This window comes from Carcharhinus amblyrhynchos, chromosome 15 (assembly GCF_965287045.1).
Source record: "Carcharhinus amblyrhynchos chromosome 15, sCarAmb.v2.hapA, whole genome shotgun sequence".
NCBI classification, from domain to species: Eukaryota; Metazoa; Chordata; class Chondrichthyes; order Carcharhiniformes; family Carcharhinidae; genus Carcharhinus; species Carcharhinus amblyrhynchos.
Window position 1 is genome coordinate 63,561,513 of NC_137338.1, and position 20,984 is coordinate 63,582,496.

Below are 20,984 nucleotides of genomic sequence, written 5' to 3' on the forward strand. Positions count from 1 at the left end.
ACTTCACTGTCCACTAATCCTAATTAGGAGGAAGGTCATTGATTAAGTCAGTGCAGTTACACAGCTTCAAGTGCTGAAAATTGTCGGCTGATGAGAAGAAAACAAAGATTCAACATCAAAATTGTGTGGCTGTACCATTGTGATTAAGTACTCAATTTTCTGTCTGTACCAAAACTTCCCCTTTATGGTGAGCCGTGCTGACCTTTCTGTTCTCCAGACATTTGGACCACACATAAAGTTCCCTGGGTAAACCTTTTATTATCTAATACAATTGGGGATCAGCTTTTTAACAAATTTTGACAATAAACAGACACAATAGGGTTGCTGAGAAATCATTGATTTGTTAGAACAAAACTTGTTTATTGGAAAAGTTTGACCAGATAGCACATTAGGGATCAGTAATCTCAGCATCAATTTCTATAATATATTTCTTCATCTTGGCTTTTAGTTGCTTTCTTCTCGGGTCTGCTTTTCTGCATACTGTTGTATTAGAAGGGAAAGTTCACTTTTGTTTTGCGCTTAGCAGCATGTTGATGTTACTGGCTGCTAGTGCGTGCGTGCGTGCCACAACATCTGGAGGATACCCACACAGACATGGGGAGAATGTGCAACCTCCACACAGTGTTGACCTATCATAACATTGAATCCAATATTAAAGAAGGGGGAAGGGAGCCACTAACTATCAAACCTTTCATTTAATACGAAATGCTAACATAACAATCACAAGCATTTTAAATGAAAGGAAACAGTATTTGTCATTATTCTGCTTAATATTGCATCAAGCTGAAAAGATATTCCTCCCTGGAAGTGTGTTAATTTTCCTTACATAGTTGTGCATTATTCAAATACTGTACATACTTGTGGAGGAGTTAAAATTTTAAGGCCAATTTTTGAGATCGGAAGTCATGGGGTCACTTTCTATAAGGCTTTTTTTTTGAGCTGTTAATGTACATGCTTGATTTGGGTCCAAATGAAATCCAACAAAGATCATTGCAATGGAGTAGGGTAGAAACCAACAGCACTAAAAATTTCATATTAATTTGCTAACATTTATTTATTTTAATAATATTACTAACCATATGCATTTCATCCATATCTATTAACAAACATTATTTATTTTTATAACATTACAAACAATATACATTTCATCAGATGCAATTTAAATATACTGTAATAAATGAACCAACACATATTGTTGAAATTACTCAGACTACCATTTGAATCGCAATTTGAATCCTTACTATGTAAGTAAAATCAACACACTCCCAGGGAGGAAAATCTTTTCAGCTTGATGCAATATTAAGCTGAATAATGACAAATACTGTTTCCTTTCATCTAAATTGTTTGCGCTTGTTATGTTAGCATTTTGTATTAAATGAATGGTTTGGTAGTTAGTGGCTTCCTTCCCCCTTTTATATTGGGTTCAATGTTATGATAGGTCAACACTGTGGAGGTTGCACATTCTCCCCATGTCTGTGCAGGTATCCTCCAGATGTTCCAATTCATCCAGTTCATCTAAATAGCATTGTATAGATCTTCGTGGTCTTTACCATCATCAGAGTACCGGTAACTTCAACATCATTCCGCAAGTAATTGTCCTTGGTACCATTGAGCACATTTGATATTCCACATTTTAGATATTTTTTGACAATATTGGTATCAAATTCATTCCAATGTCTGCAATCCATTGTTACAGGAGGAGAACGAAGCATCCATGGCTGACCAGGGAAGTCACTAACGAAGATGCTCGCGTAATTCTGCCATTAGTGAATGTTTTTTCACCTTCCAACATCCAATTGTTCTATGTCTTTCGGATACTGTCTTTGAAAGTTTATTTACACGTCCAACAATACTTTCAAGACCACTGAGAACAACTTCCCATGTTGATAAAATAAAGAACAAAGACAGCCTGGGAAACAGGCCCTTCGGCCCAACGAGCCCGCACTGCCATCTCAACACCACCAGTCCCCCTCTCCACCCATGACCCTTGTCTAATGTTTTATGGCCATCCACATTGAGGGAAACTAATTTAGGGACAATTTATTACTGCCAATCAGCCTAACAGCACATCTTTGGGGTGTGGGAGGAAACCGGAGCACCTGGAGAAAACCCACGCAAGCATGGGGAGAATGCGCAAACTCCCACAGACACTGGCCTAAATCCATGTGTCTGCACAGCAATCAGCGACAGTCACTGAGCTGTCGTCTTGCCCAGTATCTGGTCCAGTTTAGGCACGCACTAACGACATGAAGCACTAGGCCAATCTCGAACAACCAAGAGCAGCCCCAGTACGACCCATCGTGTGTATGCCCCTTGTTGGACACAAGGTGGACCGACTTAAAACCTGTGAATGAAAAGAACAAAAAACATTATTATTGTACCATATCCATTTACCTTACCAGGGACGCCTCAATGCTAATGACCCTTATTTAAAACAATCTCCTATACCCACCCATCTCCAACCCACTCATGTGCCTATCTAAGTTACTCTTAAATGACTCTAGCGTGTTTGCCTCCACCACCTTTCTTGGCAGAGCATTCTATACCCCCACTACCCTCTGTGTGAAAAACCTCCCTCTAATATCTGTGTTATACCACTCCCCCCTCACCTTAAGTCCATGGCCCCTTGTCCTATGTGTCTCTATCATAGGAAATAGCTTACCTCTGTTTACTCTATCTATACCCTTCATAATCTTATATACCTCTATTAGATCCCCCTCAGTCGCCGTCTTTCAAGGGAAAAGAGCCCCAATTTCTTCAATCTTTCCTCATACCCCAGTCCTTCCATACCAGGCAACATCCTGGTAAACCTCCTCTGCACTCTCTCCAGAGTCTCCACGTCGTTCCGGTAGTAAGGTGACCAAAACTGGACGCAGTACTCTAAATGCGGCCCAACCAACGTTCTGTACAACTGCAACATTAGACTCCAGCTCTTATGTTCTATACCCCTTCCTATAAAGGCTAACATACCATAGGCTTTCTTCACCACACTCTCCACTTGCACTGCCACCTTCAAAGACTTGTGCACTTGCACCCCCAGGTCTCACTGCGATTCTATACTTCTTACGGGCTTACCCTTTATCATATAATTCCCCCTTACATTATTCTGGCCAAAATGCATCACCTCACATTTATCCGGATTAAACTCCATTTGCCATGTATCTGCCCAATCAACCAGCCTATCAATATCCCCTTGTATTGCCAGACACTGCTCCTCACTGCCCGCCAATCCAGCCATCTTGGTGTCATCAGCAAATTTGCTGATCACACCACCTACTCCCTCTTCCAAATCATTTATATACACTACAAAGAGAAGAGGTCCCAGTACTGAGCCCTACGGCACACCACTAGTAACAGACCTCCAGCTAGAAAAGGACCTCTCCACTACTTCTCTCTGACTCCTCTTTGCAAGCCAGTTCTCTACCCATCTAGATACCTGACCACATATCCCATGAGCTTTAATCTTCTGTACCAACCTACCATGAGGGACTTTGTCAAACGCCTTACTGAAATCCATATAGACGACATCAACGGCTCGTCCTTCGTCGACCGTTTTTATCACCTTCTCAAAGAATTCTACCAGATTCGTAAGGCAAGACTTCCCCTTTACAAAACCATGCTGCATATCCTTACTCAGATTGCAACACTCTAAGTGCTCATACATCCTATCCCTAAGAATCCTCTCCATCAACTTGCCTACCACTGACGTTAAACTCACCAGCCTGTAGTTACCCGGGCTATCCCTCCTACCCTTTTTAAACAACGGTACCACATTCGCTATCCTCCAGTCCTCTGGGACCTCACCTGTGTCCAAAGAAGAGACAAAGATTTGCGTCAGAGGTCCAGCAATCTCATCCCTTGCCTCCCTAAGCAGCCTAGGATAAATGCCATCGGACCCCGGAGATTTATTGGTTTTAATGTTACCTAAAAGCCCTAACACTTCTTCCCTCGTAATCGATCGATCTTTCAATTGGTCAATTCCTCATTACTGTCCAGGCTGTCAAGAAGGTGGGATTTAACTCTTGTCACAGACACAGAAGCTTTTATCTTGTGTAGTGCTCCTGGTCCGAAATTCCATTCATCATTGATCTACTTCTTGCAACCACCTTCATCCATCCAGACTTCCTTGTGAGCATGGACAATAATGCCTTTCTGAAGATTCTCTTTGGGGAGCGTGTTGCACTGAAATTTCATCATTGACTTTAATTTTGTGCCATCTTACATACAAGATGAAACCATTGTGAACTGTGTCTTCTTGAAGCCAGTTGTCTCACGAACATATTTTTCACCAGTCTTGGTAACGATATTACTTGTTGGCATGTTGAAATTCATCAGTGTTGCATCCGTTTTTTAATGTTACGTGTCTCCTGTCAATATAAGATAGTAGTCTGCACACTGATACGCACATGTGTGGAAATCTAGGAATGTAAATGGGTTGCACACAGCCTGCCTGTATCACTCTGTGCATACACTGATGCTGTCATCATGCTTTCCCCGGACTGTGACAGTACTCACTGGACATCCATGGGGGCTATTGGACAGTATTACAGGGATTCCCATCTGTTCCTTCTCACCCCTTTACCTTTCCTGGGCAGTGGTTCGAAACTGAAATAAGCAAGAGTCACAGTGGAATACATAACATATTTATAATTTTAACTTTAGGCATTTTCTCCATGTTGTGCATTTAAAATTGTTGCACCACCTATTACTGTTGAGACAAATCTGTTCCTAGTGCATGTTAAAAGAATACTTGTGCCCAGCTGTGATGATTTATAATGAGGCAGATTTGATTAGGGAACTTAAGGTGAAGGAATCCTTAGAGAGCAGTGACCACAATATGATAGAATTTACCCTGCAATTTGAGAGGGAGAAGCTGGAATCAGATGTAATGGTATTACAGTTAAATAAAGGTAACTACAAAGACATGAGGAGATGGCCAAAATTGATTGGAAAGGGAGCCTAGCAGGGAAGACAGTGGAACAGCAATGGCAGGCGTTTTGAGAGTTATTTGGGAGACACAACAGAAATTCACCCTAAGGAGGTGGAAACATGTTAAGGGGAGGACAAGGCATCCATGGCTGACGAGGGAAATCAAGGACAGCATAAAAGCGAAAGAAAAAGCATACAAAATAGCAAGGATTAGTGGGAAGCCTTCAAAAGCGAGCAGAGGACAACTGAAAAAGCAATAAGGGGGAGAAGATAAATATGAGTGTAAGCAAGCTAGTAATATAAAAAAAATACAAAATTTTTTTCAATACGTAAAAGGCAAGAGAGAGACAAAAATAGCCACTGGAAAATGAGGCTGGAGAAGTAATAACAAGAAACAAAGCAATGGCAGAGGAACTGAATAGTTACTTTGCAGCAGTCTTCACGGTGGAAGATACCAGTGGGATGCCAGAACTCCAGGAGAGTCAGGGGGGCACAGGTGAGTGTAGTGACCACCATTAAGGAGAAGGTTCTGGGGAAGCTGAAAGTTCTGAAGATGGATAAATCACCTGGTCTACACCCCCAGCGTTCTAAAAAAGATAACTGAGGAAATTGTGGACACATTGGTGGTGATCTTTCAGGAATCACTGGAGACAAGAAGGATACTGGAGGACTGGAAAGTAGCTAATGTAACACCATTGTTTAAGAAGGGAGGGAGGCAGCAGACTGGAAATTATAGGCCAGTTAGCCTGACTTCGGTCATTGGCAAGATTTTAGACTCCATTATTAAAGATGAGATCGCAGAGCACTTAGAAGTGCAAAGATAATGTACGACCGAGTCAGCATGGCTTTGTCAAGGGGAGGTCATGTCTGACAAATCTGTTAGAGCTCTTTGAGGAGGGAACTAGGAAGTTAGATAGAGGAGAACTAGTGGACGTGATTTATTTAGATTTCCAGAAGGCCTTTGACAAGGTACCCCATAGGGGACTGTTAAATAAGTTAAGAGCCCATGGTGTTAAGGATAAAATCCTGGCATGGATAGAGGATTGGCTGACTGGCAAAAGGCAGAGAATGAAGATAAAGCGTTCTTTTTCAGGATGGCAGCTGGTGACTAGTGGTGTGCCTCAGGGGTCTGTGCTGGGACCACAATTTTGCACAATGTACATTAATGGTTTGGAGGAAGGAACTGAAGGCACTGTTGTTAAGTTTGCAGATGATACAAAGATATGTAGAGGGACAGAGAGTATTGAGGAAGTGGCTGCAGAAGGACTTGGACAGTTTAGGAGAGTGGACAAAGAAGTGGAAGATGGAATATAATGTGGAAAAGAGTGAGTTTATGCACTTTGGAAGGAGGAAAGGAGGCATAGATTATTTTCTAAATAGGAAAATGTTTAGGGAATCAGAAACACAAAGGGACTTGGGAACCCTTGTTCAAGATTCTCTTAAGTTAACATGCAGGTTCAGTTGGTAGGAAGGCAAGTGCAGTGTTAGCATTCGGGTTGAGAGGGCTGGAATACAAGAGCAGGGATGTACTTCTGAGGCTGCAAAGTCTCTGGTCAGACCCCATTTGGAGTATTGTGGATAGTTTTGGGCCCCATGTCTAAGGAAGGATGTGCTGGCTTTGGAAAGGGTCCAGAAGAGGTTCGCAAGAATGACCCCTGGAATGAAGAGCTTGTCGTATGAGGAACAGTTGAGGACTCGGGGTCTGTACTCGTTGGAGCTTAGAAGGATGAGGAGGGATCTTATTGAAACTTACAGGATACTGCAAGGCCTGGATAGAGTAGACGTGGAGAGGATGTTTCCACTAAAGGAAAAAGTAGAACCAGAGGCACAACCTCAAGCTAACGGGATGATGCTTTAAAACAGAGATGAGGAGGAATTTTTTCATAAGAACGTAAGAACACAAGAAATAGGAGCAGGAGTAGGCCATCTAGCCCCTCGAGCCTGCCCCGCCATTCAATAAGATCATGGCTGATCTGATAGCGGTTCAGTTCCACTTACCGGCCTGCTCCCCATAACCCTTAATTCCCTTATTGGTCAGAAATCTATCTACCTGTGATTTAAACACATTTAACGAGGCAGCCTCCACTGCTTCAATGGGCAGAGAATTCCAAAGATTCACTACCCTCTGGGAGAAGAAGTTCCTCCTCAACTCTGTTCTAAATTGACTCCCCCTTATTTTGAGGCTGTGCCCTCTAGTTCTTGTTTCCTTTCTAAGTGTAAAGAATCTGTCTGCTTTTACCCTGTCTAGCCCCTTCATTATCTTATATGTCTCTATAAGATCTCCCCTCAGCCTTCTAAACTCCAGTGAGTACAGGCCCAATCTACTCAATCTCTCCTCATAAGCTAACCCGCTCATCTCCGGAATCAACCTGGTGAACCTTCTCTGTACTCCCTCCAAGGCCAATATATCCTTTTGCAAATAAGGGGACCAAAATTGCACACAGTACTCTAGTTGCGGCCTCACCAGTACCTTGTACAATTGCAGCAAGACCTCCCTGCTTTTATATACCATCCCCCTTGCGATAAAGGCCAACATTCCATTTGTCTTCTTGATCACCTGCAAACTGACTTTTTGCAATTCATGCACAAGGACCCCCAGGTCTCTCTGCACAGTAGCATGTTGTAATTTTTCACCGTTTAAATAATATTCCATTTTACTATTATTCCTTCCAAAGTGGATAACCTCATACTTGCCAATGTTATACTCCATCTGCCAGATCCTCACCCACTGACTTAGCCTATCCACATCTCTCTGCAGACTTTCCGCGTCCTCCACGGAATTCGCTTTCCCACTCATCTTTGTGTCATCCACAAACTTTGTTACCCTACACTCGGTCCCCTCCTCCAGATTGTCTATATATATGGTAAACAGTTGAGGCCCCAGCACCGATCCCTGCGGCACACCGCTAGTCACCAACTGCCAACTGGAAAAGCACCAATTTATTCCAACTCTCTGCTTCCTGTTAGATAGCCAATCCTCAATCCAAGCTAACACTTTACTCCCAACTCCATGTACCTTAATCTTATGCAGCAACCTTTTGTGAGGCACCTTATCAAATGCCTTCTGGAAACGCCTTCAGCCAGAGATTGGTGCACCTGTGGAACTCTTTGCCACAGAAAGCTGTGGAGGCCAGGTCATTGAATGTCTTTAAGACAGAGATAGATGGGTTCTTGATTAATAAGGGGATCAGAGATTATGGGGAAAAAGCAGGAGAATGGGGATGAGAAAAATATCAGTCATGATTGAATGGCAGAGCAGACTCGATGGGCAGAGTGGCCTAATTCTGTTTCTCTGTCTTATGGTCTTACTTGAGCGACATCATCTTTGGCCCTGGCCACTGCGTACTCGATTGCACTCAATAGCATAACTGAGTAAAACAGTTTGGACTGTGTATGCATGGCGTTGGCGACAAACACAGCTTTCTAGTGCAGGTCATTCTATGCGCGTTGTTCTGTTGATGTTGGATGGTGGAATTTGATCATTTTATTATTGTGTTTAAGCAGCTGTCGCCATGAAATTTCGTTTCCTCATAGAGTACAAAATTGTGTCTTTTCGTGAACCTTGTGCAGCAGCACCTGACTTGAATCTGGAATACCATTTTTCTTCTGAGTGTAGCATTGGATGGCACCGCAGTTGATTATATGATCATTTTACCAATGCTCGCTAACCTAATTTGCCACCTTTATCTTCCAGGTGAAGCCACTTGCTTGGTCTTCTATTGGTGTATTCTTAGTTTTTTTTAGCTTATTGAATATTTTCCTCCATTCTCTAATTCTGTTCTTGGTAACGTTAAACTCTTGTTGTGTGATTATTCGTCTTTTTGGCAAATGCTACATTTTTGATGTACAGCTTTAATTTTAAATTGAGCTGTGTACTTGTCATACTTCCTTGAAGGCATTGTGATGGATCATGTGTAACATGGCTCGTCAATTGGCTGGGAGATTGCTGCCAGAATTGACGGAGGGAAAATCTAAAGATTTATCCTTGTGCCATTAATTTAATGAACTGTCATATTTACTGGTAATAATCACACATTCACATATGGTTTGATTCTTGAAAAAGTAAGGTACATAAAAAATTATTTTCATTCCAAAGGTCATGGGATCAAAGTTTACATTAGCATGTATGATATCTGGAAACATGAGGATAATATAAAAGTTTATTTCAAACGATGGCTGGTCAGGATGCTATGGGTTTGCAAGATTTGACTCCCACTTCGCATTCTTTTTATTGGGTACAATTTTAATGAATTTATGACAAAGTACATAAACTTTTTCACATAATCAGGATGCTCGTGTTTACCTAGGACAAAGGTTTGCACTGCCAGAGACTTGTTCATAATATATGGGTCACTTAAAGCTGTTAGCTTAAGTAATTGTGATTTAGTAATTAGTTGAAATCATCATGTAGCATAGCTTAGTTGTTTTACATTTACACAAACTCTTGCAACAGATGCAATTTAATTACTTGGGGCCTGGGAGTTGCGGGGAGTGGGGATTGGTGTTCTCGAGCTATATCATACTGTTTCATTGCCACTTCACATTTCTGACAGACATAGTTAAATTCCCATCATTATGTTATGACTGCTGCAGATGTTATTTGCTGAGCAAACTAAATCGCAGCAGGAAATTTGGCTTATGGGCCATACAAGTGTTTTCTGTGTTTTGTAAATGAGAGGAAAATGTGCTGATTTCAGCAGCAGTAAGTTCAGTGACAGTTTTGGGATTTTAAAATTAAAAGCCAAAGTTTTATTAATGAGAAGAAAACTTCAGCACACAAGATTACAGTTGCACAGTTAAAATTAGTCTTACACAACTTAAGAACTAGGAGCAAGAGTAGGCCATCTGACTCCTCGAGCCTGATTCACCGTTCAATAAGATCATGGCTGATCTTTTTGAGGACTCAGCTCCACTTACCTATCTGCTCACCATAACCCTTAATTCCTTTGCTGTTCAAAAATGTATCTATCCTTGCCTTGAAAACATTTAAAGAGGTAGCCTCAACTGCTTCACTGGGGTGGGAATTCCACAGATTCACAACTCTGTGTGAAGAAGTTCTTCCTCAAATCAGTCCTAAATCTGCTCCCCCTTATTTTGAGACTATGCCCCCTAGTTTTAGTTTCATCCACCAGTGGAAACAACTTCCCTGCTTCTACCTTATCTATTCCCCTCATAATCTTATATGTTTCTATAAGATCTCCCCTCATTCTTCTGAATTCCAATAAGTATAGCCCCAGTTTACTCAGTCTCTCCTCATAAGCCAACCTGTCAACTCCAGAATCAACCAAGTGAATCTCCTGTGCACCCCCTCCAGTGCCAGTATATCCTTTCTCAAGTAAGGAGACCAGTACTCCAGGTATGGCCTCACCAGCACCTTATACAGCTGCGACATAATCTTGCTGTTTAAGGACAAAATTCTATTTGTCTTCTTAATTACCTGCTGTACCTGCAAACCAACTCCTTGAGATTCCTGCACAAGGACACTCAGGTCCTTCTACACAGCAGCATGCTGCAATTTTTTACCATTTAAATAATAGTTCATTTTGCTGTTATTCCTACCAATATGGATGACCTCACATTTACCAACATTATACTCCATCTGCCAGACCCTTGCCCACTCACTTAGATTATCTGATTCCCTTTGCAGACTTTCAGCATCCTCTGCACACTTTGCTGTTCCACCCATCTTAGTGTCATCTGTGAATTTTGACACACTACACTTGGCCCCCAACTCCAAATCATCCATGTAAATCGTAAACAGTTGTGGTCCCAACGTTGATCCCTGAGGCACACCACTAGTCACTGATCGCCAACCAGAAAAATACCCATTTACCCCCCCTCTTTGCTTTCTGTTAGTTAATCAATCCTCTATCCATACTAATACATTACCCATAACACTGTGCACCTTTATCTTGTGTAGCAGTCTTTGGTGCAGCACCTTGTCAGGTGCCTTCTGAAAATCCAGATACACCACATCCACAGGTTCCCCATTGTCCACTGCACATGTAATGTTCTCAAAGAATTGCACCAAATTAGTCAAACATGACCTGCCCTTCATGAACCCATGCTGCGTCTTACCAGTGGAACAATTTATATCCAGATGTCTCGCTATTTCTTCCTTGATGATAGATTCAAGCATTTTCCCTACTACAGAAGTTAAGCTAACCAGCCTATACTTACCTGCCTTTTGTCTACCTCCTTCTTTAAACAGCGGCGTCACAGATTTTCCAATCTGCGGGAGCCACTCCAGAGTCCAGCGAATTGGTATATACTAATGCATTTGCTATTTCTCCTCCATGGGATATGATCCATCAGGACCAGGAGACTTGCCTATCATTAAATCTCCTCATTAAATATTCAGATCACTCAAATAACTTTGTTTTCTCTCTCCCCCCCCCCCCATTAACTTGCCCAACACTACCTCTTTTGTGATAATGATAGTTTCTAGGTTCTCACCTGCCATAGCCTTCCTGCCATCAATTTTTGGCATGTTGTTTGTACCTTCCACTGTGAAGACCGACACAAAATTTCTGTTCAATGCCTCAGCCATTTTCTCATTTCCAGTTATTACATCCTCCTTCTCGTCCTCTAAAGGACCAATGTTTACTTTTGCCACTCTTTTTCATTTTATATATTTGTAGAAACTTTTGTTACCTGTTTTTATATTCTGAGCTAGTTTACTCTCATAATCCATCTTACCTTTCTTTATAGCTTTTTTCATGGCTTTCTGCTGACCTTTAAAGATTTCCCAATCCTTTAGGTTCCCACTAATCTTTTCCAGAACAATCTTTACAAAACATTCCCCCAAAAGACTTCCTGCTAGGTCAGACCCACAAGTAAATTGCTCTCAGGCAATACTTTCTTAACTAGAAAAATATTACCCAAGGCAAAGATGTCGTCATTTTAATAAGGTATAAATCTGCACAACCTCTCAAACCTTCTTCCTCTCTGCTTTGGAAATTGAAGAATCGTTCAGAAACAAGGCTGCTTTTTGCAGCCCAAGATTTTTATGGCTCGACTGGGTAGCTGATTCGAACTTCAATTTCTCCCAGCCAGTAGCTATTTCTAGGGAATCTTCTCCACACAGGCAGCCCCTAATTAATTCAACAATTCCTTAAGTATCATTTTCCCTTTCATCTTCAATCCCATTGTTCTCAGTACTTCTTTAAACTCATTTTTTTTCAAAATGTAAAGATCTTTCCCTATGGCACCATGTACAGGTTAAATAAAATTTAATAATCTTCCCTTGCTTGGTTGTGAAATCTTTGCAAGTTATAAAAGTTCCTTATTCACCTTTGAAATTAAAACAGAAGACCCTAAATGCAAACTGCTAACCTGTATGTATTTACTTGACCAAACTATTTGACCTAGAAAATCTCATTGAATTTTTATGCATCGAACAATTTTACCTCTTTTCCCTCAATTCTTCGATACACAGAGCTCCTATTAAACATTCCATTTAATAATTTAATCACGGAAAAGCAGCCGTTAAATGGCATAGAAAGTATTTTTCAAAAGAAGCATGAAATACTGAAGTGAAAATTGCAGTTAACTATAAAATATTTACATGTTGAATTACCAGATTTCAGAATTTTATATTTCAAGTGTTTTTCGGCGCCCATTCCTCCCCCGGTCTCCCTTTCCAACCCCCCCACCCAACCTGCAAAGAGGGGGGAAGCTTTCTATTGTAATATGAGACAAAATGCATAATTCTGTTTGTATTTTGTTTTCCCTCTCTTTTGCAGAGCTCCATATGGAAAGGCTGTTGACATGTGGTCTGTGGGCTGCATTCTTGGAGAACTAAGTGATGGACAACCACTTTTTCCAGGAGAGAGTGAAATAGATCAGCTTTATACAATCCAGAGAGTATTGGGACCACTGCCACCTGAGCAGATGAAGCTCTTTTATAGTAATCCTCGCTTTCACGGCCTGCGGGTACGCTCTTTAAAAATGTTGAAGTCAAATTAAGAATCAGTATGCACCCGGAATTCTTCTATACAAAGATTGTCATAAGTATACTAATTAAAACTATAAGCTGGATTGTTCTGATCAAATACTTCAAATTCACAATATACTTTATAAGCTACAAATTGAAGAGAGTTGCATTTTGTTCATTGAGCTTGTTACTTTACAGAAAAATCATTGAAACTAAAATATAAATTCAGATAGAAATTGTATTAAAATGAAGTTTTTCACAAATTCTTTTTGGCTTGTCAGTCAATTTTTAAAAAGTGGTTACATTTAAAACTGCTAATTGTATTACAATTAAAATTACCATGTGCAGGAACCCAGCCTGGACTGATGGGCAGGTAAGGTGAATCCTGATGGCCATTACTCTGCGGGAATACCAATTTTTGGCTGATGCTCTATCAAGCACGGCATTGGAATTCCTGCTGGCTGTCTGACTGGGCTGGAGAATTTCTCCCAATATACTTTTAATAGTTTATAACATATTTAAGGATATTTTCTAGTTTTTAAAAAATAAAAACGATGCGTCATTAAATTTAAAACGTATATATTTGTTTTTATGTATTTTTTTCATATATATGATCAGTTAATGCTTCTGTTTATAGTTCCCAGCAGTAAATCATCCTCAGACTCTGGAGAGAAGATACCTGGGTGTTATTAGTGGAGTTATGCTGGATCTTATGAAGGTATGAAACTTTAGTGTGGCATTTGATTAAATTTTTCACACTGGTTTAGCTAATCCTGTAGCAGAATTATTTGATGCTTATTTTCCACTTCTTTTCCATATTCCATATTTACTTCTCAATTAATTAATAAATATGGAGTAAGATCATCAGTTCCTACGGTCTCTTCCCTGTTATATATATATATTTCAATTAAAATTAAACATCAAATCTACTATGGGATATATACCTTCGACAAAAACAAGCTACTTCTGTACTGTGGATAAAGTTGTATTATGATCTTTTTCTCTTTGAAGAACTTGCTAAAACTGAATCCATCTGAAAGATACTTCACAGACCAGTGCTTGAACCACGCTGTATTCCAGACTCAGAGACTGTTGGACAGGTCTAGTGGCACTTCCCCAACACGGTTAGCTAAAAGAAAACCTCATCCCGTAGAAAACAGGTAAAAGAAGTATATGACTGTAGAAATTCTATTGTGTCTCTGTTTAGCTACCCATTAACATTTGTGGACCATGTTAAACATGATCAGGCTTCACTCTCCTGTCAAACTTGGTCACTACTCTAGAATTGCCTTGAAGAAAGAGGATAATTGTAACTTTTCTCCACTACCATCTTCTAAAACTTCTTTCGCCTGCCTACTCCATTCATACTCTCAAGTGTGAGAAGTTCATGGATTATTTTGTCACAATGCTGAGACCATCCGTTCAGGTAGCTCTGCTGTTATTTCCCATTCCCCTTGTGAAACAAGGCTCTCCCCTGCCTCAACCCTGAACCATGCCTTCTTCAGGACCTTTTCCCCAAATGACATCTCCAACTTGTCCCAATTCCTGCTCTTTGATTCCATTCCCAATAAAAATACTCACACCTTAATGTTATACTTTGGCCATCTGATGTTGTAGTTAAGAACATAAGAATTAGGAGAAAGAATAGGCTATGCAACGTCTTAAGCTTGCTCCCCCATTCAGTATAATTACAGCTGATCTTCTGCCACAACACAATTTTCCCACTCACTCCCTATATCCCTTAGTTCCCCGGGCAACCAAAAATCTGTCTATGTCTGCCTTAAATAAATTACTCTATCCCAGAGCATCCACAGTCCTCAGGGATAGAGAATTCCAAAAGGTTTACAATCTTTTAAAATGAAGAAATTTCTTCTCATCTCAATCCTAGATAATTGGTCTCTTGTCCTGTTCTAGATTCTCCAGCCAGGGGAAACAATTTCTCAGTTTCTACCCTGTCAATCCTTTCATAATCTTCTCTGTTCCAATGAGATTACCTCCCATTCTTCTAAGCACCAGAGAGTATGGGCCCAATTTACACAACCTTTCATCATCTTAGGCAAGCCCTTTCATCCCATGAACCTTAGCTGAACTGCCTCTAATGCGGTATATCCTTCCTTGAGTATGGAGATCAAAGCTGCATGCAATATTCCACATGTTAGTTTCATTAAAACCCTGTGCAATTATAGCAAAATTTGCTTCTTCTTGTATTCCAATCCCCTTGCAGTAAAGTCCTACATTTATCTTCCTGCTTTCTTGTTGTACCTTCATGCTCACTTTGTGTTTCTTGTACAAATCTATCAAATTCCTCTGAACGTCGAATTTATAAGCGTGTATTTTAAAAGATATTCTGCTTTGCTATCCTTCCTACCAAAGTGAATAGCTTCATTATATTCCATCCGCTCCTTGTTGCCCATTCATTTAATCTGTCTGTATCTCTTTGTAGCCTCTTTCGGTTCACCTCAAAGTTTACTTTCCCACCTAGCTTCAGGTTACCAGAAACCTTGGATACATTGCTCTCAGTCTCTTGATCAAAGTAATTAATATAGATTATAAATAGCTAAGGCCCTAGCACTAATCCTTGTGCAGCTTGCAAACCTGATAACACCCCATTTACTCTTACTTTTGTTCCTTTGAATGTCGAATCCAATCTGAAAATCTGACCGTACTCAAGCAGTCTGTGCTTGCAAAACCCAGAGCAACGTGTCTGTTGTTAGATATGATTGCAAAGATGGACATCACTTGCTGAACAATCCTGAATGTGCAAATAGATACATTGAAAACCAATTTGAGATAATCAGTCAAGCTCATGACATGGTTCATTTATGTTTGCTGGAAATGACATAAATTTATATGCAGCAGCTTGTTCCCTTCAAACAAAAGGAATTTATTTCAGTTTTGCACCTTTTTGAGCTATCCAGGAGATTGGAGAGCTTATAGTTTGCTATTGCTACAAATGAGAGTCTACGTGTCAACCAATTAGCATCCTTTCCTCCTATAGTATAAATTATTGTGACCATCTGATGGAGCAAGGTGAAATGCTTTGACAACATGTATGTTGGGCAGCATGGTAGCACAGTGGTTAGCACTGCTGCTTCACAGTGCCAGAGACCTGGGTTCGATTCCCGGCTTGGGTCACTGTCTGTGTGGAGTTTGCACATTCTCCTCGTGTCTGTGTGGTTTTCCTCTGGGTGCTCCGGTTTCCTCTCACAGTCCAAAGATGTGTGGGTTAGGTTGATTGGCCATGCTAAAATTGACCCTTAGTGTCATGAGATGCATAAGTTAGAGAGATTAGCTGGTAAATGTGTAGGGATATGGGGACAGGGCCTGGGTGTGATTGTGGTCGGTGCAGACTCAATGGGCCAAATGGCCTCTTTCTGCACTGTAGGGTTTCTATGATGATTTCTATGATCTTTTCAGCAATAATCTGGATTTTAAAATTCAAACTTACAATACTGAAGAAATATAAGCAATTACATTGCATTTTTTTGTTTCTGTAATACCACAAAATGCAGGGTTAATTGTAGTAGCACATGGTTCACAAGCAATCAATATCCATCATTTGTCTCACCATATATATAGTGATATTTTAAATTTCTGTATAGCAAATTGATATTACTTGTCCATTAAGCTGATTAATGACCTGGGTAAAATTTAGTTTCAAAATAGTTTTTGGAAGAAAAATACTCCTGTAAGCCATTAACTATTTTTAATGAAAATATTGCCCTCCTGTTTATAAAGCTGGTGCTGCTGTTTAAGATTAGTTGCATTATTATTTAATATATATTGAACATCTTAAGTGCAATACTATGGATGCTGCAAATCTGAATACAGAATATATAGGAATACTCAGCAGGTCAAGCACCATCTGTGGAGAAACAGAGTTAATGACCTGGCTTTTGCAGTCAGTGCAAACGAGCAACATTAGCCATTCATTATGCTTACAGTTTGCCATGGGACTTCTGATCAAGTACAGCACCTTCTAAAGGGAATCTGTGGTGTATATGAGCAAGCTGATTGAGAATCTTCCCTGAGACATGCAGTCTAAACCAGGAAGTATGGATTGGAATACTTAATTCATTCTAAAAGCTACAACGCTAAGTAAAGGGAAAGTGGCTGGGTGGAAGAGAGAGATCAGACAAAAAAAAGTTTAAATTTTAAATGATTTTCAAACCTCTAGCAATAGGTAAATTCTGAAGGAATGTGAAAATTACATTTTCAGTGCCAAAGAGATTGTTTGGGAGTAATTAAGACATAGCACACTATTAAAAATCAGTTGTATCTAAATGCATCTGCTTGAATCTTTTTTGTTTGGTGAGTGAATATTTTGGCAATCTCATGCCCCTCCATAGATTTCAAAGATTAATCTTTTTGATTTGATTCATTATTGACACATGTAGTGGTATACAGTGAAAAGTATTGTTCCTTGCACGTTGTACAGACAAAGTATATCGTTCATAGAGTACAGAGGGGAGAAGGAAATATAGTGTTAGAGTCATAGCTAGGGTGTAGAGAAAGGCCAATTTAATATAAGGGACGTTATCCAAAAGTCTAATGGCAGCAGGAAAGAAGCTGTTCTTGACTCGGTTGGTATGTAATAATTTTGTATCTTTTTCCCAACGGTAGAAGGTGGAAGAGAGTCCGGGATGTGTAGGGTCCTTAATTATGCTGGCTGCTTTTCCAAGGCAGCGGGAAATGTAGACAGAGTCAATGGTTGGGAGGCTGGTTTGCATGAGGGACTGGGCTAAGTTCACAATCCATTGTAGTTTCTTGTGGTCTTGGTCAGAGCAGGAACCATACCAACCCATGATATACCCAGAAAGGATGCTTTGTCTGATACATCTGTAAAACACGGTGAGAAAAATTTTGTCAAGATACCAATGTATCACACTTCTTGGACGAGCAGGGTCTTCCCGGTTTCAGCATTAACTATGTAAATTGTCTAGAAATTGAGAGCTTGAAGTTGTAGCTCTGCAATGTATGCAAAACAGAATAGATAATTAAGTACAGAGATTATCACTACTACAAAAAGAAATTCTTCAAAAATTAAAGATATTGTTTATGTTGTTTTGCAGAAATCATGGCAGCAAAGGTACATCTCTGTCAACTCGATCAGATAGCCGAGATCAGCAGAATCTCAGTGTCAATTTTAAGCGAGGCGATGACAGTATTCAGCATGATGGCTCTTCTAATGAAAATTCAGCTCCACTGAGCCCAAACCTCATTCCCTTGCCAGACTACCAACAGACTAAACAGAATCTCTCTGGTGGCAAGGATTTAACTAACACCAATTTACCACTTCTTCCTAGCCCGCGACTAACCTCCAAGGAAGCACACTGTAAAACTAAAACTGATTTCCAGGCTGATCAAAAGGTTGCAGAAGGTCCAGGTGCAAAATACTTAAAGCCCAATACAAAGTCTCAACAGAATCGACACTCGTATGTAGAAATGCCACAAAATAAAACTGGAACTCTGCCAATTGAAAAACCTAACCGTCACAGTTACATAGAACCAATACAAGGCTCTGTATCTCAGCAGACAAAGAACACAACAGTTTTGACACCATCCAAAACGTACAGGACATTGACTGATTCAAGGTCAGTTGGAAACCTTAGTGACATGAAAATACATGGGGAGGATCAAACATCCAGATATTTCCCTTCAAGCTGCTTAGAACTCAATGCTTCGAACAATGCTGTATCAACTGGACCCAATGAAAACAGGCCAGTGCAAAATCCGCCTGCTGCAGCTGCCTCCTCAAGTAAAGGCATGGAAACTCGCAAACCAGCCACAAGACACTCAACAAATGAAGAAGAGCTAAAAGTTCCTGCTAGCCTTGAAGGGGGTCATTCACATTCAATATCTGCTCCACATGAATCTTTTCCTTATGACTTAAATTATCCCAGTCCTTATGCCTCCAAACCACGTTCGCAGAGGCACTCCATGTATATCCCAAGGAAACAAATATCTGAAATTAGCTCTGGAGGTGTGGGGCAGGGAATGCCTACTAGAACAAATAGCTTGCAGATGTTATCTCCTCAAATGCAACATGCTCGGACGTCTCTTACTAGAGGTTCTGTGGGCTCCTCTCGTGAGGACTGTACAGATACCCCTGGGGTCAGTGTTAATTTTGCTAGGCAACTTTTGAATTGGAATAACAATTATTTTATCTTTTTTTAATTGTAAGTAGCTGCATTGGAATAGCAATTGTTTTTATCTTTTTTAATTTTAAGTAGAAGAACTGAAAATAATTTGGATTAACAAATATTTTTATTTGAATTCAGCATACTGAGAACTAGATTTTAGACTTGATTACAAGATAGGTAGCAGTGCTGCCAAGTTTTATTGATGACATAAAGAGTTTTATTTTAAGTGTGAATTGAATTGATGTCGTTGCTGCTATTTTTGATCTTGATCACCTGTTGTGAACAATGGAAAGAATCAGTACATTTCAATTCATATTTACAAAATCTGTGTCTGATTTAATAGAATGATGCTTTTGCTAATGGAATAAATATGCTGTAGAAATATTTAAATTGCTAAATAATATAGTTGTGGGAAAGTAAATGACAACATATATTTTTGAGACTGAAGGAGATTGCTTGACAGCAAGCCTACTTTCATAACAGAATGAAAGTGCAAAACCAAATTCTTGGCACCAAGGTGAGAGAGACTGGAGCATCAATGTTTCAGCGCTATGAGTCAGGAAAATGCAGCTCTGAACTTTCACTTTGCTCAATCCCTGGCCTGAGCTGGGGTGTGCTGAGTGGGGAAATCCTAAGCAAGAATTAGGGTGACTAACTGCTGAAGAGAAAATTAGTGGGTAGTCCAACTTGGATGGCTTATGTAATCTTTGGCATTTAGTCATGGGAAACATGAGCAGAGTTATATGAATTGACATATTGCCGTCAATTCCAGACTACAGAAATGCAAAACTAATCAATAAAGATAATTTTTTTTTAATTTTAGAGAGAATTATGTTCATTAAACTAATTTTTAAATAAAAATTCTGCATCTTAGAAATTGTAAAAGTTGAGCAGTACAGTTTTTTTTGTACATTCCAAGTACATCTGTTTTATATTAAATGATCAATAGGAAGGTTAAAGGGGATAATGGGGATAACCATTCATTTTGTAAATCGTATTTTTTTGAAAATGAAAATATACCACAGTTGCAATAAGAAAAATCCAAAATTTATTTATATAGTTATAATAGCATGGCCATGATTTATCTCAGTTAAGCGTGCAAGTAAGCCAAAGAGTTGACCTTTATTTCAATACATATTAATAAAATTTTGAAATAAATCTCAACCGTGACACTTGAATCTTTTAATGTAATTGAAGAAATGTCAGTCCATGTGTACATATGTCTAGGCATCTAGTAATCCTCTGAAATGTCAGATCACAGTGAACAACATACCTATTTATTAATCCTTAATCATAGTGAACAACATACCTATTTATTAATCCTTAACTCCAAAAAAAAGTAATTTATTCACTTTAATTAAAGCATTTTTCATCAACATTTGTTTTCTTTGGAAGTTGAAGCTATAATGGCCAACATGCACACAGCCAGCAGCAGTTTCTTTATCTGAGTGTTTTTGGCTAAGCATTCTGCTCCTTGCTAGATGAGGTCAACTTCTTGGGAGGTCTTTTTCTCAAGAGCTTTGCCAGGTCATTGACATTTACTTCCCTTCAGGCCAGGCCTAGGTGGGATTGTTGTCGGTGCAGGCTCAAATGAGTTGAATAGCCTTCTGGATTGTAGGGATTCTATGATTCTATTCTATGATATGATGCTTATTCTTTAAAAAGGATTTAGTCTGATTTGTTTTCTCATCTTGTCTTTTCCTTTGCATTGTTTCTTTTGTGTTCTGCCCATTGTACTGTAATTACTTCCAAAGTCTAGGGCTGGATTCGTAATCTGGTGCATGTATATACAGTTGCAGAGTCTGTATTGTCTCACCACCTTCATCTGTTGCCTCTTTGACTTTCCTTTGTTTCCAGTGTTTTGTGTAATTTCTTGAATTTTCTTTGTCTCCGTTATCCTTATTTTTGTTTTCTTAAATTTTGTTTCATCTTTTCCGGATCATGATATCTTTCAGTTTCATTTCTCTAACCTTCAT

At 39.7% G+C, this 20,984-nt stretch overlaps 1 protein-coding gene across 5 annotated transcripts in view; it reads left to right on the forward strand.

Moving 5' to 3' along the window:
• The window catches only part of LOC145353369 (cyclin-dependent kinase-like 5), a 208,296-nt gene that overhangs the window by 124,479 nt on the left and 62,833 nt on the right, over window positions 1-20,984 (forward strand). For all 5 annotated transcript variants that reach the window (XM_080204064.1, XM_080204067.1, XM_080204066.1 and 2 more), the window contains 4 exons: window positions 12,675-12,864; window positions 13,503-13,583; window positions 13,877-14,025; window positions 17,938-18,979. In XM_080204064.1, coding sequence (XP_080060190.1) covers window positions 12,675-12,864; window positions 13,503-13,583; window positions 13,877-14,025; window positions 17,938-18,979 — 1,462 coding nt within the window. The remainder of the gene's footprint in view (window positions 1-12,674; window positions 12,865-13,502; window positions 13,584-13,876; window positions 14,026-17,937; window positions 18,980-20,984) is intronic.